General features: G+C 39.9%; 1 protein-coding gene across 10 annotated transcripts in view; it reads left to right on the forward strand.

The window, feature by feature from the left end:
- Window positions 1-17,511, forward strand: part of TTLL7 (tubulin tyrosine ligase like 7) — a 228,900-nt gene that overhangs the window by 117,177 nt on the left and 94,212 nt on the right. For all 10 annotated transcript variants that reach the window (XM_056815426.1, XM_056815425.1, XM_056815428.1 and 7 more), the window contains exons 11-13: window positions 4,545-4,692; window positions 4,786-4,859; window positions 16,203-16,338. In XM_056815426.1, the coding sequence (XP_056671404.1) occupies window positions 4,545-4,692; window positions 4,786-4,859; window positions 16,203-16,338 (358 nt within the window). The remainder of the gene's footprint in view (window positions 1-4,544; window positions 4,693-4,785; window positions 4,860-16,202; window positions 16,339-17,511) is intronic.

The following is a 17,511-nucleotide window of genomic DNA, read 5'->3' on the forward strand; positions in this document are numbered from 1 at the left end:
ATATTTGCTTGTTGTCTCCCCCATTAGGCTGGTAGGAGTTTGAGGGCAGGGACTGTCATTTTCCTTTTCATCTATCCTCAGCACTTAGCACAGTGCTCATAGTAGATGCAGAATAAGTATTAATTGACAGACTTCTTCAGGTTCCCATTTTTAAAATAAGAGGCAATAATAATAATAATCCCAATGGTGGTTATCAGGATCAGTTGAGATTTATTTGTAAAGGACTTTGCAGACCTTAAAAGCCTATGAAAATGCTAGCTATTATTGTTAATGAACTTATATGACAGGATATGGCATGTAGTGATCATGAGAGGCAAATAGGTAGATATCAAGGTTGCAAATGTGAAACAGACATAGAAGAGAGTAAAGACCTCTTGGACCCAGCATAGATTCTCTATGGAGGATTTATGAAGGGGCCAAAACTGTACACGGTGAGTTAGCCCGGTGGGCAGAGGTGAAGTGAGAATGAGGTCACAAATCCCCAAAGTATCCATATAACAGTTTAGAAGATTCAGAGCATCTTTTTTTTCCTCTCAGAAAATACTTTGTTTTGTTCCATGTTTTGGTTCCTAGGCTAAAGAAGTTTTTTTTTCCTCCTTAAATGTTTACCAAAATGTCCTTTATCCTGTTAATAATTATTAAAGGGAAATCTTAGTCCAGAAAGATTGTTTCCAAACTGGTAGCTTTGTGTCTTAGGTAGATCCCTTGTGTGCTGTAAGCTTCATGAGGGGACATATCAGATATGCAGTACAAACTGATCCATTTGGATAATACAACAATGGTAGAATCATCCTGAATCTCATCTTGCCTTCTCCTGGCTCTGTACAGTTTCACAGACCAAGTCCCATTCCATTCCTGGAATAAAATTTTCCCATATTCCTTAGTATTGACATTTTCCTTCTAAGATCAGCTCAGACTCTGCCCTACCTCCCCATTCTTCCTTCCCTTCTTACCCTTCCCTCTTTGATTGACATATACTTCTCTCTTTGACTCCTTGACCTTCTGCATTTGTATTATCCTAACTTGTATTGATGCTATTCGCTCTTATCACCTTACTAGATTGCAGACTCCTTGATGTACTTTAAAAAAATCTTTGTGGATGTGTCCCCAGTATCTGGCATTTTACTATATACACAGTAGGTGCTTAATAAATATTTTGTTGAAGGAGGGAAAAAAGAATATATAAAAGGCATGTTGATCTCCTGAAGCAATGATGTAATAAGATGTTTATTCTTTTTGGTTTTGAAAGACCCATTATTGAAACATGGACTCAAATAATAAGGTCTGAGTCCTTTATTGTAATTAAGAGCAGATTGTTCCACAGTAAATATCCCATCAGCATATAGAAGAGAAGAATAGCATCTGAGATCAGAAGAGTCATTAACAAAGATCCTAACACAGGATAGGGTGGAGTAGGACATGCCTGCTAAATTAGAGAGGAAGAGGGAGAAGACCAGGAGGGTAGCTCACAAGGGAGAAGGGCAAGATGATGGATGTTGTGGACCAGAGTTAGAGAGCCCAGGAGAAGTGGTGGGAGTAGGAAGAGCATGGTGATAAATTAAAGATGTATAGAGAAGGAATTGGGAAAGACTGGGAAAGAAGATCTGGCTGAGATGATGTAGACAGAAAGCCGCTTTGGCTTACATGTAGATGTTTCTATAAACATTATGCCTACTTAATTTTCTCACTAATTGTGTGCTAGATTTGAACACTCAATGCCTGTCTGTTTTGTTTCTGCTGAGGGACTAGGAAAGGGAAAACCAGGTGTTCCCAACTTGGGAGAATTATTTCTAGGAAAATAATTCTTGGTAGAAACTTTGAGTGGTGAGAATTCACCATTGATTTAGACATTTGGGAACATAAGGAGCTGCATCTATGTCCTATATCCTGCCATACCTTACTACATAAAAATATGTGTTATTTAGGACAGTGTTGAGAAACAACCCATTTAATTTCATTTTGCTTTGTGAGCCAAATCTCAAGAGATGGTAATTATATTTGTGTCTAGAATTGCAAAAACACAACATGCTTTAAAAAGTCATTATTGACATTATTCCAGAAGCCTTTGTAGTGGGAATATTATTCTGCAGAAATTGTCCCCAGTTGTGTTCCTATATATTTCTCTTCTCTTTGCATCTCTCAGATGTCTCTCTTTCAGCATTCATATAATTTTTTTTCCCTGAGGATGCCTTTCTTTTAAAATGATGTGCTTCCACGAGTATTATCTGTGTGTATCTGATGCTCTCTGTTTGTTTTATTCTGTGGGTATGTTCTCTGTCCTGCCCCTTCCTTGCTCCCTTATGCTTCTGTGTTCCTTACCTGTCCATAAGGTGAACGAGTATTGGACTCTTGGATTCTTTAATTCTGACCTGCCCATCTTCCTACTTTAGAAGACAAATGAGTTGAACTTTTAAAATTTCTTCCTCTTTCAGGAAAAAAAAGGCATTTTTGTTTCTATGTTTTTGTTTTTGCTCATACATGGCCCTTAAATGATTTTTCCCTTTTTTTGTGAATTGGCATCTGATTAGAAAACAAATCCTGTCCTTCCACTTTAAACTTTTTAGATAAAGAAAATATATCAGGCCAAGTGGAAGTCCTGATTCAGGGGTTTAAACTGGATGGTTTTTCATTCACTCAGAGCCATCTCAACTTGATAGCACAATATGCTCACATTTTCCTTTCTGTCTGAATAACTGACCTTGATCCCCCCTCCCTCAGAGAGTTCTGCCTCTTGGTCAGCTGTTTGTAGTCCTTTGGGATGCAGGATGGGAGTGAGGCGGTCTCTATGCTCTATCCTTGCTTCATGACTAGTCCAGCATTTCTTTGCATGATAAACTGCCCTAGGTACTCTCTGCTAGCTCTGGACTGCTGCAGAATTCTTCCTTTGTCATATAATTACACAAGCAAATTCTGCACATCATCCTTACAAAGTTGTCGTGGTCAAGGAGAACCTGCCCCAGCAACATGCCCTGGGCCTCCTTTACTGCGCATCTTGGCTCTTATGTATGCTGCAGCTTTTCTTGGAGCTCAGACACAACATGGACAAACAAAGCAAAACTACTCACCACAAGGTCTCCTCACAGAACGCCATTGTGGATGTTCATTGAACACTATTCTGGGGTTCGCTTGTTTTTTTCCCCTACATCTGGGTTTTCTCTCTTTAGGGTTGTTGACACACAGAATCCCCCACACCATCCCCTTCTGTGGAGAGCATTCCCTTTCACCCTCATTTCCCATTAAATAAACACTTGTTGAGGGCCAGCTTTGTGGGGAGCACTGTGCAAGGTTCCAGATAGAGTCTGCAAAGTTCTGATGAGAAAGACATGCCGCTGGCCCTTCGTGGAGTCTACAGCAAAATAAAGGGCGATGGCAGCAGCAACAAGGAGGAACAGACAGAAAACAGATGTCAAGACTGAGTGGGAATCCCAGCTCAGATACATACTAGCTTTGCAACCCTGGGCAAGTCAGTGAACCTTTTTAGTGTCTTGGCCAATCTCTTAGACTTTAAGTTGCAGGATCTGTCCTGGGAGTGGGCTTTACCAGAACTGATTAGGTTGCAGGTGTAGATTCCCATCAATACACACACTCAGCAGCCTTTGTACAGCCCTCCAGGGTCACAAAAGGATTTTTCCTATTTGATTCTCACAACCCACAACAACCTTGTTTTGTAGGTGAGAAAGCAGAGATTCAGAGAGATTCACTTGTGTGACTAGCAAATATCTGACTCAGGATGTGAACTGGGGTCTTATCCTGCTATGATACCATAACTGTAATACAAATTAACACATAATAAATGAATGCATGAGAGAGATGTAAACAAGATGCTGAGGAGTCATTTTCCTAATAGAGAAGGCTTTCCTAGAAGAGGTTCCATTTAATGTGGGCTTTATAAAGAACTTAGAAGGACAGCTAAGTGGCTCAGTGGCTGGAGAGCCAATTCCCGAATTCAAATCTGGCCTCAGACACTTCCTAGCAGTGTGGCCCTGGGCAAGTCACTTAACTCCAGCTGCCCAGTCCTTGCCACTCTTCTGACTTGGAATCTATACACAGTATTGATTCTAAGACAGAAGGTAAGGGTTGGTTTTTTTTAAGTACTTAGAAATTAAATTAAAGGGATGGTAGAAATGAGTAGGAGAGTGACGGGCCCCTCAAGGTATAAAGGGGCAGGAAGATGGGATGCTTGACCAGAGTGTCATAGATTTGAAGCCAAAGTGAACAACAAAGTTCATTTCAGAGCTGAGGAATCCTGTCCGTACAGAGGAAAAGTGTCATGTCCAAGTTCATTCAAGCACATAGAAATCATAATATTCTTTGGCTTTTCCTTGAATATGGAGAGCATCATGATACAAAATGGTTAAAATTGGTGTTAGTGTGTATTATCCAAAAGGAGACTTTTGGAGATGATGTTCAACCAACACACTATGAAAATCAAACCACACGTTCTATTTATGCAACTCCCATTCCTTGGCAAATTCTGTATTAAGATGAAAAGACTCACACCTTCTTGAATTCTTCTAACTTGTCCACATAATTTCTTTTTTTAGGACTAGTGACAAAAGGAGAAACTTGGCTAAACAGAAAGCAGAAGCTCAGAAGAGACTTTATGGTCAAGGTTCAGTGAAAAGGCTGTCGCCAGGCTCCTCAGACTGGGAGAAACAACGGCACCGAATCGAGAGAAGGAAAGAGGAGTTGGTATGCTCAGTTTTCACAAATGCCCACCTCCCCTTAAGCTTCCTTTTGAGCCTACCATGCCAGCTTTCATTTGTGACATTTCTTAATTTCTAGAAAGAGAGACTTGCCCAGGTTCGTAGGCAGGTATCCAAAGAAGAACATGAAAATCGACACATGGGGAACTACAGGTAACATCTACCTTCTTCTTCCTTGTTTGATCCAAAAGACTCTCCAAGCTAGTCATCAGGCATTTACAAAGTGCCTGCTCTGTGCCTGGCCCTGCACACGAGGGACTTGTAGACCTTTTTGGTGGGTGTCTGCTTTTTTTTTTTCAAATTCTTATTTTGCATGGTTAATTCCAAAGTACCTATTTTTAAAATCTTATTTCTTTCAAGTGACAGGGGGACCTGAAAATATTCTTGAAGACATTTGGTGGATCTCCGGGTAGCAGTGGTTCCTGGGTTAACTTCCCCTCTGACTTACTCTTCATTTGATTAGAGTCTGTTGCATTTGGCAAGAGGCAGTATTTTCTTTAATTTGGGAAATTTTATTTAATTAATTAATTTAGAATATTTTTCCATGGTTACAAGATTCATGTTCTTTCCCTCCCCTCTCTTGGCCCCCCTCCCGTAGCCAACGCACAATTCCACTGGGTTTTACATGGGTCAAGATCTATTTCCATATTATTGATATTTGCACTAGGGTGATCATTTAAAGTCTACATCCCCAATCATATCCCCATCGACCCATGTGATCAAGCAGTTGTTTTTCTTCCGTGTTTCCACTCCCACAGTTCTTCCTCTAAATGTGGATAGCTTTCTTTCTCATAAGTCCCTCAGAATTGTCCTGGATCATTGCAATGCTGCTAGTAGAGAAGTCCATTATGTTCGATTATACCACAGTGTATCCATCTCTGTATATAATGTTCTCTTGGTTCTGCTCCTTTCACTCTGCATCAATTCCTGGACGTCATTCCAGTTCCCCTGGAATCCCTCCAGTTCATTATTCCTTTGAGCATAATAGTATTCCATCACCAACGATACCACAATTTGTTCAACTATTCCCCAAAGGGCATCCCCTCATTTTCCATTTTTTTTTACCACCACAAAGAGCACAGTTATAAATATTTTTTGTACAAGTCTTTTTCCCTATGATCTCTTTGGGGTATAAACCCCGCAATGGTATGGCTGGATCAAAGGGGAGACAGTCTTTTATCACTCTTTGGGCATAGTTCCAAATTGCCTTCCAGAATAATTGGATCAATTCACAACTCCACCAGCAATGTATTAATGTCCCAATTTTGCCACATCCCCTCCAACATTCATTACTTTCCTTTGCTGTCATGTTAGCCATGTTTTGATTTCCATTTCTCTAATTATAAGAGATTTAGAACACTTTTTCATGTGCTTATTGATTGTTTTGATTTCTTTATCTGAAAATTGCCCATTCATGTGCAAAGGGCAATATTTGAAGGGGTGGAATTCAGTCTGGTGGCCATCTACCCCAACCCCCTCATTTTTAGATGGGGAAAGTGAGACCCCAAAATGTGAAGTGCCTTACCTCTGACCCTCTCTTCGCCCACTCAGCAGTGCTGTAACTAGAATGAACAAGCATTAATGTGACCATGGGCATACATCAACTCTTGCCCTTCTTTTTTGGTTGAGGCATTTGTTTTGTAGGATGATTTTAAGCAACTATCTTCTGATTCTAAGGCCTTAGTTGTTTACTTCAGAGGACCTTTGATTATAATCACTGTACATATGGCTTCCACCTGTACTTCCCTGCCTTGCTCTTTGAGATGTTCTCTGTGTTCTCCCAAAAATCCTTCATACAGGTGGGACACCCCCAAGGCATGAGAGATCTCCCTCTAGGTTTTATCTGAATCACCTTAGAATAAGAGATGGAAAATGAAAGGAATTGCATGCCTCAAATGTCATGGCTGGGAGAATGTGTGTTACCATAGCTGACTAGCTAGGGCACCTTCCAGATCTCTACTCAGTAATTGACTTTTAGATACAAACTGTGCTTTGCCTGGGTCTTGTCCTTCCCTTTTCTGGCTTACAGAGTAGCTTAGACATTTATGGGTGCTTTTGAGAAGGACAGAAAGAATTTCTCTTTCTACTTCTTTCCCTCTCTTCCTGCAGAGACCCACCCTCTTTGAATTAGTGATATGGAAAAGTCTGCTGATCCTCAAACAGCAGATATAAATAAATAAATAAATAAAATAGAGGCATTTACCAAGGACCTTCTCTGTGGTTGGGTACTGTGCCTAGACCCTGAGGACACAAAGTTAAAAATGAAGTAGTCTTTGCCTTCATGGAGGTTACATTCCTTCATAGGATAGAAATGCCATTTAAGGGACTGTCTTCTGATTTCTAAAGCCTTGATTATTTTATTATTTCGGTTGTGTATGACATTCTGTTAGAGAAAACCACACAGATGCATAAATGTAGAAAGGAGACCTTAGATGCTGTGAAAATCCCAGAAGGCTCTAGGGTAGAACATGGTGCTTGGGTTGCGCATTGAAGGAACCTAGGGATTATAAGAGGTTGAGATGAAGAGGAAGTGCTTTCCAGACATGGGGGTCAGTGGAATATTGCCTGAGAGGAACCATAAAAAAAATAAGACTTACGATAGATAGGATGGATAATAATAAGCAACAGATTTGGAAAGGTTAGCTGGAGTCAGATTGTGAAAGGCTTCCAATGCCAGAAACAGAAACAATTGCATTGATCCAAGAGGTGATAAGGAGCCATTGAAGCCTCTTGAGCAGGGCTAGAAACATGCTCAACCCTGTGCTTTAGATATATCACAATATGGAGTGGAGAAGGAAGAACCTGGAGGCAGGAGATTGAGAGACAAATTAGAAGACAGTTGTGAGAGACAGTGAGGGCAGCCATATGAGACATGATGGTGATGGATGGGGAAAAAAAGATGTAGAAGAGATGTCCTTGACAACACTTAGCACCTGCTGGGTGAGGGGGACTGAAGGATCAAGAATGGCTCCAAAGGGAAGGTGTTTAAGTAGGATGATGGGAGAGGAGAAAGATTAGCGCGACTCCTGCAGTGATGGAAACTCTGGGAGTTTGGAATTCTTCAGCAGGACCATTTTGCACATAATTGCTGATGGTACCTACGACCATCATTTATACATGCAGGTCCTGGCAGGAATCTGCTTATTGTTGAACCTGATTTTAAAAGTGTTAAATGCGTAGGGACCAGAGCTTAGATCACCCTAGTAACAGAGTCTGTTGACAAAACAAACAGATGTCAGCTGGAAGAACAGCATCAGAAAGAACACATCCATACGTACTCTTTCAGCAGAGGGGATGGGCAGAAGGGGTGCTGGAAAATCAAGTAAATGAGGATGAAGACAAAATTGTACAAGCATTGTTAGGAAGATAAAAACCCAGAGTGAGTCATGGTTTCCAGACAATACAAAGGCAAAAAATGGGGATTTTTAACAAACATAGAATGCAATCAAGAGGTGGCATAATAAAGGGATGGGACCACTGCTTAGACATCCTGGGGCAGGAGGGAGGGGAAAGAGAAGGAGATTATGATCACAAAAAATGAAGAGTTTGGGGCTTTCCTTTTCTAAACCATGGACAGTGATTTTCAGGCTAAGATGGCTGGGTTCATGGAACTATCCTTGACTTCTTCATTCTGCCTCCAAAACCATCTGCCTTCTTGTTCTCCCAAGGCCATCACCCTCCCTCAGGCATTCACTAGTTCCCCAAGCCAGACCGTGGCAGTAGCCTTTTCATTGATCTTCCTACTTCCATTACCTTCCCTAACCAATCCATCCTTCACAAAGATGAGTCTAACAATGCCGAAGGTTCTCTGTTGATTAAAAGAAGGAAACCTCCCAGGTTGTGGCAGTCCACTTTTCCCAGCCTCTCCTCTGTCAGGCATTGTTTCAATTAAATTGGACCCTGACTATGAAATGCCATTTCCTGCCTCCATATATTCAAAAAGCTTATTAGGAATCTTATGTACCTTTCCTCACCTCAATTCTGAGAAGCTTTTGCTTCTTATAAGCATCGGTGCAAGGGCCCTTGCCTTTTCTGATCCTGCTAATTGGGAATTTTCCATTCATTTGAACAGACTGTTCTCATGGACCTACCATGTAAAGAGCACTGGGTTCTAGGAAGGATACAGAGCTTTATAATGGTCTAGGGGGCATCAAGGTGGCTCAGTGGATTGAGAGCCAAACCTAGGTACTGGGTTCAAATGTGACCTCAAACACTTCCTATCTCTGTGACTCTGGGCAAGTCACTTGATCCCCATTGCTTAGCCCTTTCCACTATTCTGCCTTAGATCCAACACACAGTATTAATTATAAGATGGAAGGTAAGAGTTTATTAAAAGAAATATGGTCTAGTGCCCACCCTTGGGGAACTGGAGGAGAAGAGATAAGATAAATATTACACAAAGTAGAGAATGATTGGACCAAGAATGGATCTAGAATAACTCTTAGGAAATTTTGAGGAGGACTTGGTGACTTCTAAATTCATGGTGAATGAAGGAAGACAGCAAGGGAGTCTTTGAGCTGAGCTTTGAAAAGAGAGGAGTAACTATAATGAGGCAGCAGTAAGGAAAGACCTACTCAAGGACATGGAGGTCTAAGAGTTTGGAATGTGAGTGGGGAACAGCAGAGTCATCTTTCTCTGTACCTGTAGATATCATTCTCTTTGAGGCTCAGCCCCGGTGACACCTCCTACACCTGGACCTTCCTTATCCTACAGCTAAAAAAAATCAATTCTCCATTTCAGGTTTCCTGAAATTGTTTGGTCTGGGACTCTTTTTTTATCCCATCACACTAGGGGTGGTCAGATGGGAGAAATCAGATTTGTTCTGCTTGGCTTCAGAGGGCAGACTTTGGACCAAAAGATATCAGGACCAAAGGATGTCAAGAGCTGTCCTGTGTAAAGTGAGCTGATGGAGGGGAGAAGAGGAGGTGGACAGTCTTTGCTTTCTTTGGAGGTCTTCAGGCAGGAGTCACGCAGGAGGAACAAATATTTACTAAGCACCTAGGATGACTCCTAGGCACTATGTGCTTTATCAATATGATCTCATTTGATCATCACAACAGCCCTGGGAATGTTTATTATTATTAATTTATTTTAATTAATGCTATTATTAACCCCACCTAGCCAAAGAGGAAACAGAGGCAGAATTGCTTAACTGAGACAAGTTAAGGAGTTGGGTCACAGCTAATAAGCATGCCTGAGGTTGGATTTGAACCAAGGTCTTCCTCACTCCACTGCGCCATTCCCCTAGAGGGAAGTCCACCCTCAGGTTACTTACCCCCAAGATCTTGGCCAACTCTGATATTCTAAGATTCCAGTCGGTAGTCTGGGTTAACTCACAAAGGTGGTTTCTATTCTCTTTTGCATAGTTTCCAGCATATAGCAGGAGGCTTGCTTGAGGACTTTTGAAGTTATTTACGGTCTGTGTTGAGTTAAAAGTTTTTTTTTCCCCTAGGTAACCATAAATATAAAAGAGCACCAGCTTCTTTTTGTCCTTGAGCATGTCTGCTGAAAATATAATGAATAAAACTGGTCTTATTATCCCTCATTCAGATGCTGGTGCTGCCACTTAATTACCCGGGTAGCCTTGGAGGGCACCTTGGTCTTGGCCTCAGTTCACTCCTTTCTAAAATGAGAGAGTTGTTGGCCTCGCTGACTCTTCCAGGTCCCTTTCTTGTTTGGAGTTTCTGATGGGGAGCCGGTTAGAGCCTGAGTGTCATAGTGGGAGAGGAGCTCCGATGGTGTGCATCTGCCATTGGGTCCTAGCATCTCTTGAGCCCTCTTTTACTCTTCAGGATGGCTAAGAGTGCCTGCATGTGTGTGTCTGCCTCACAGGGCTGTTGGGAGACACAAGCAGGATGATGGTCTGCTCAAAATACTGCATCCACATCAGCCATTCTTGTCCCCAGGCATCATCTGCCCATACCAACTCTGAGAGCCAGAGCATGTGAAGAGTCCTTAGGAGTCTCTATGGGCCATTGGACCGGCTTTGTCGCTGCCTTCCACAGCCTGGTTTGTGAACCCCGTGGAAGGCTGATCAAAGCCGCGGCAGCCTTTGTGTTGTTGCTAGGATGCCTTCTATAATTGCCATGTACCCAGTATCACACCGTGCCCTAAAGCAATTCTGGATGTGTTCAGTAAGTAGTGCTGTGCATTTACTGGCCCAGAAAGACTTCACCGAAGTCTTTGCTGCAGGTAAATCGGGGGCCCCACGTTTCTACTGAGGGCACACTTAACGAGATGCATCATGAGTCTGTGATTCTGTATCAGAAAGATCCCATTGGCTTATCGCTTTTCTTTGTTGATCTCTATTGCTTTTTTAAATTTTTGTTTACTTCTCTACTTACTCTTCTCTATTTTTTCCTTAAAACAATCAAAAACCATTTTAAATAATAATGTACTTCAATGTATATGAAAATAATACCTTCCATACTAACACATTTTTTAAAAAAAGTGACCAGTTATTCATTAAATTCAGTGTAGATTTAGTCAAGCTAGGTAATATGAATCAAACACTCTACTTTTTAAAATAATTATTGTTTATTTATCATCTAGATCCACACCTTCTTGCTCCCTGGTCTTGTTAAATTCCCTATTCATTACAGATAAACTTTTTTATCCTCAACCATTTTTTCACCTTTTTATTCCATCTCCTTCCACCTCTTTCAGTCTCTGCTTGAGATTTCCAGGGTTTTGGGGGTGGGGGCAATCCTGCTCTTCCCCAAAGCAGTCTAGTCTTCATTTCTAGAATTCTAACTATTTAGGAAGTTTTTCTTTTTCCTCCCAGCCACCATTATTATATACCTCTGTAATTTCTATCTATCACTCTTGAGTTTTACTTTCTGTTGCCACAGTAGACCTTCACATAGCTTGAAGACAGCCATCTTTTAAGGGAAGAACATAAAATCTTTAAAATAATCTTATTGTCCTTTGTGCCTTATTTCATCTTTCTCCTCAGGGCCCAGAGGCAGTGCCTTTCTTTTATAGAACTGGAGCTTCATGTTTGCTTGAATTGAATTGAATCACTAATTCATTTTTTCCCCTTTCCAATTATATTCAAACTCTTTGCAAATATGGTGTCATTTTTTGGAGGGAGGGTACCAGCAGCTTGGGAAGAATAAGGAAAGATAACATTTTAAATAACTTTTGAACGAAAGGCATTCTAAGAGGTAGAGGTAATGGAAAATGAGAAACTGACAAAGACACAGAGAAAGAGACATATCTGAGTGCCTAGAAGGATGTGAAATCCTTGATAGAGGAGGAAAAGGGAGGTAAAGATAAGGAGTTGTATCTTGGGCATGTTGAGGTTCAGGTGTCTATAGGACATTGAGTTTGAAATGTCTTTTAAGTAGAAGTGTGCCATTGGGGCCCAGGATAAAGATGAGGGTTTGCTGTATAGATCTGAGAATCATTTGCATAGAAAAATAAGGAATGGGGATAAAAGAAGACCCAGGTCAAAGCCTTGTGATATTAGGGAAGTTGAAATGGTTGCAGAACCAGCAAAGAAGGACAAGAAATAGCAGCCCACAAGATAGGAAAAGATCTGAGAGAGGGAAGTATCATAAAAACCAACTAAGAGGAGAGAATCCAGCAGGAGATTGGGGTTGGGAATCAACAGTGTCATAAGCCACACAATGGTTAAGAAGGAGGACCTTGAAGTCAAAGCTCTAAGACTTGATGATTAGGAAAATCATTGATAAATTCTGGAGAGGACAGTTTCTGTTGGATGAGATTATAATCCAGATGGCAGAAGGTTGAAAAATGAGTGAGAGGAAAGTCAAGGAAGCCATTGATGACAGCTTTTCTTTCTTTTCTTTTCTTTTCTCTTTTCTTTTCTTTTCTTTTCTTTTCTTTTCTTTTCTTTTCTTTTCTTTTCTTTTCTTTTCTTTTCTTTTCTTTTCTTTTCTTTTCTTTTCTCTTTTCTTTTCTTTTCTTTTCTTTTCTTTTCTTTTCCTTTCTTTCCTTTTCTCTTCTTGTCTTTTCTTTTCTTTTCTTTTCTTTTTTCTTTTCTCTTCTTTCCCTGAATATTGGTCATGGAAAGGGGAGATAAAGGATTATAGCTTGAAGGGATGTTAGAAACTAGTTAGGGTTTTTAGGGAGGGGGAGAGGGAGAGAGAGAGAGAGAGAGAGAGAGAGAGAGAGAGAGAGAGAGAGAGAGAGAGAGAGAGAGAGAGGGAGAGAGAGAGAGAGAGAGAGAGGGAGAGAGAGAGAGAGAGAGAGAGAGAGAGAGAGAGAGAGAGAGAGAGAGAGAGAGAGAGAGAGAGAGAGAGAGAGAGAGAGAGAGAGAGAGAGAGAGAGAGAGAGAGAGAGAGAGAGAAGGCTCATAGAATGAGTAGTGGTGTCATGGGTTCTGAAATGTAGAAGAGTTTCATCTCCTTTATTACTGCTCTAGTTATCTGTCTCCATCTCTACCTTTACACTAGACTGATTTTGGAAATTAAATGCCCTTTTTCTTAGTCTTCATTTTCTTTGATCTCTTTTTTACATATAATAGAATTGACCACCAAGCTCTTCATTCTTGAAATTATTTCCCTATTCTCCACCTCTCTAATTAATCTTTCTCTTTCCACTTTGAGCTCATCCCTAAAAAATTCATTCCTTGACATTCAAATAAACCTTCTTTGGTTTACAAATTTCTAATTCATTTACTGGTGATTTCTGTCCCTCCATAGCCTTCTCTTAGAGACCTCATCTATCCTTGTGCTTTATCTAATGATTCTGTGCTCAGAAAGTCTCGTCATTTTCTCTAATTCTGATCTCATACTTGATCTGAAATTCTGTATTTGCAGCTCCTTGTGTTGCATCTCCAACTACCTGCTTGTGAATTACCATTTTAAACAGTACTATTTGAACTGAACTTTTCATCCTCTTTCACAAATTTACACCAATTTCTGCTGTTAATTATAAATAAATAAATAAATAACTTATATGTGGAACTTGAGGGATAGCAGAGATTTAGAAGCATCATATTTTTCTCAGTTAGGAATTATTATTATCCTAATTTTGATGGAGCCAGAGGAGCCTACAGTCTAATAAGGGAAATAACATGCAGAGAAATATGTGGAAACAAACTCTATCTAGGATAAATAGGAAATAATTCAGAGTGTGAGGGCAGTAGAATTAAGAGTGGTTGGGAAAGGCTTCCTGTAAAATATGGGACATTTAGTTGAGACTTAAAGGAAGCTCAGCAGATCAGTTATCACGATAGAGAAAGGAGAGGGTTCGAGGCATAAGGGGAACAGTCAGGGAAAATACTCAAGGCCAAGAACTAGAATGTCTTGTTCTTGGAACAGCCAGAATATCAGTGGGAAAGAGTTCATACATGCTAAGTAGGAAGGCGCTAGGTTAAGAAGAATTTTGAATGGCAAATAGATCATTGTATATTTCCTCATGAGGAAACCACTGGAGTTTATTGAAAGGGAGATAGTGGGGTTGGATGTGTGTATGTGTGTGTGAGAGAGACACACACACAGATTTGCACAGCTAGAACATGTCTCAGGTTGAATTTGAACTAAGGTCTTCTTGATTCCAAGTCTCAGGGCTCTTGCCCACTGTGGTACTGATCTGACTGTGATAAAATCAAGGATGCTGTTATTTTTCTCCTTTGAACCCAATAACATGATAGCCATCTCTGACTTCTCCATGACCTCCATCACCAATAATTTGGCCATTAGTCAAACTTGAACTTTTCTGTCATAGGATCTCTTGTATTTATCTCTTCCTCTCCAATTCTCCCACTCCTGCATTAGTACAAGACCTAATCACTTCATAGTAGGATCATTGCAATAATCTGCTAATTGGTCTTTCTCCATCTAGTCTGTCACCTTCAGTCCACTTTGCATATTTCTGAGGTTAATCTCTTTCTTGTCAGGATCTCTTCTACATATTTTCTAGAACAAAAGTAACTTGGTATTACCTAGTTGGTCAAGTCAAGGACCCTAGATTTACATCTGCAATGGTCCTTACAGGTCATCCAGATCAACCATATTTATATTATGAATGAAGGTTTTGGGCACAGAGAGGTGAGTTGTCTTGCTCAGAGACAACATAGCTAGTAAGTGTTGGGGACTGGGTTTGGGAACCAGCTCTTTGGAACTCTTAAATCCAGTTCTCTATTTTTCCATGCTGCGTCCACATTCAAGGCTTTCTTTCACCAGGCTCCAGTTTGCCCAAAGAGTCTGTTTTATATTTTCCAACACAAATTATCTTACTGAAGCAAATATTTTTACTTTCCTATAATAATGTTGTGCTAGTCTTCACTTCTGTGGCTTTTCTTATGCTAATCTACTTCCTTTCTAACTCTTTTCCTTGACTCTAAATCTTGTGTCCCCTTTGAGGTCAATTTCAGGTTCCACTTTCATGTCAAAGTTTCTCTACTTAATTAGCCCATATTGGATTCGTTTGTCTCTAGATCACCTGGAATTGGATCTGGAACGTGTAGCCTGGCACAGAGAAGGAACTCACTAAATGCCTACTGGCTTGACTGTGTGATTTTGTGCTTAACCATTTACTTTCAAATTACTCTTATGTCATTTTATGTGTCTGGATTCTCTCCATTTTTTCCCCATTCCTGTCGTCATCACCCCATTGTAGACATTGCATAATTGTAGTTTCGCTCTTAATTCCCTGCCTCTAGTAGACCTTCCTCTTCTTCCTGCATGGCTAATTCTTTGGCATACTCCTAACATGGACCCCAGTTAATTGATCCCTCTTAGCACCCATTTATACAGACTGTACTGAGTGCCAGAATATCCAGGCTGCTGCAACAAGAATTATGAGCTTGGTTATAACAGAATAAAGAAGTCTTAGATGGAGCTTGCTATCTATTTTAAAAGCATGGGCTGATAGAGAGAATGAGTTATGACTCATTCTCAATGAAGCCTCCTAAAGGAGGTTGTTTTTTATTTTTTTCTGAAATTATCTGTATTTTTATCTTGAATCTCCAGTCATCTTGTCTGTGAAGAAGATCCAGGCTCAGTTTATTATTGTTATCAAGAGCTCACATCATGATATTGTGGAAAGTAATGGTGAGGACAGTGTAAAGTTACCTAAAAGAGATAGTCTCTCTTCCCTAATTGTTTAAAATGGCTTATTTCGCCCAGTTGACTCATAAACATTCATTGCCTTTGAAAGGAATGATGAACAAATCTTTTTTTTCAAAGCTCTTATTTACAGCAAAGCCAGAAAATTACAATAACAAATAGGTATCTGTATTACTTTGCTGTCATATTTTCCCCTAAACTGATACAGTCCTCATAACAGTCTGATTTTTCCTTCGTGTCTTTTGTAAATGCTTTATGATTCTCTTACATCATAAGTTGAACCAGTTGTTGAACATTTCAAACAGGTTGGGCATTTTAGTAGATCCTTTGCTAGTTAAAAATGTATTCCATTTTCCATTGAATCACAATGTTTGGTAGTAATTCTCTAGGTACTATTTCAATTGCTACATAAGAGAAGGAGGCTTCTTTTTAGCATGTCTGTCTGCTATTATTGCAGGCGAATTTATCCTCCTGAAGACAAATCATTACTTGAAAAATATGAGCATTTATTGGCCACTGCCTTTCAGACATTTCTTTCCGGAAGAGCAACTTTATTTCAACGAGAACTGAATAATCCTTTAAAAAGAATGAAGGTAAGAATGTGTCTTATTTAAATATGACTGATAAATGAAACCAAGTAAATCCCGATAAGGTAATATTATTCCGGTATATTTCTCATCTAACAAGACATCTCTCAAAACTCCTGCATTAAAAGGAAATACCTCAGAACTTTGCTTGACAACAAATTGGGGCCACATAATATTATTGCCAAAATGAAGGAATTCATACATTGCAGTCAGAACACCAAAATTATACCATGGTCTTTATTATGCTTATTAGAAGAGGTCACTGCTCATGTCATTTCCGGATCCAAACACATATACATGCATGCATAGAAATGCCAAAATGAAAACCTTGATATACTTTGATGGGACTTCATCAAGAATGCCTGCCCCCCTACCCCCCTTAGCACTAGCATCATGGAAGATGGGGCTTCCTTTTGTAACTTAGGAAGTAGTTTTTGGTATATTGCTTTCAAAGTTTTTCCTATAATCTCAACTTTAATTTTTCTCTTTTGAATGAAGAAAAGCAGAAAATGAATTTCTGTACTTATGGTGAAATTCTTATGCTTACTTGTTTTGCTTGGGATTTTTAAACTTTTTTCTACCCTCTCACCTGACCACAATGCTCTTGATTTAGGGAAACCCTCACATTTTGTTGGTAAAGCCACATTTATGTGAAAACTGGGTAATTGGCAATTATCTAGTTAAATTGTGCCCTGTAGATTGTCAGTACTTGACAAGTCAAGTCAGGATGAATACAGTGGGATAGGGAAAATTCCCTGCCCTTCAATTGGGACTACCTGGCTTTGTTTCCTGACTACTTTTATTCCTCAGAGACCTGGCCTAAGTGATCTCATTCAGAATTTTACGGCTGGAAAAGCTCCAGAGTCTACCTTCCTCTGAGGCACAGCCTGCTTATGCTTTTGAAATTCTATGAGTGTGGGCAATCTATGGTTCTCAGAAAGTTTTAATTATTTATCTTTACTCCTCAAATTTTGCCCTGAAGAATTTGTTCCATGACCCCATTTGAGGTAAAATGATTACAAAAAATGAATGAAATCACTAGATCTTAGAAATATCCAATTACTGTAATATTGGCATTTGCATCTTTGTAAGCATAAACAATGCATGCACATACACCTACCCCTCATGTTTTAATTTAAAAAGAAATTCTTAGCCTAAACTTGGCATAAATTTATTAGA

This window comes from Monodelphis domestica, chromosome 2, assembly GCF_027887165.1.
Source record: "Monodelphis domestica isolate mMonDom1 chromosome 2, mMonDom1.pri, whole genome shotgun sequence".
Classification (NCBI taxonomy): domain Eukaryota; kingdom Metazoa; phylum Chordata; class Mammalia; order Didelphimorphia; family Didelphidae; genus Monodelphis; species Monodelphis domestica.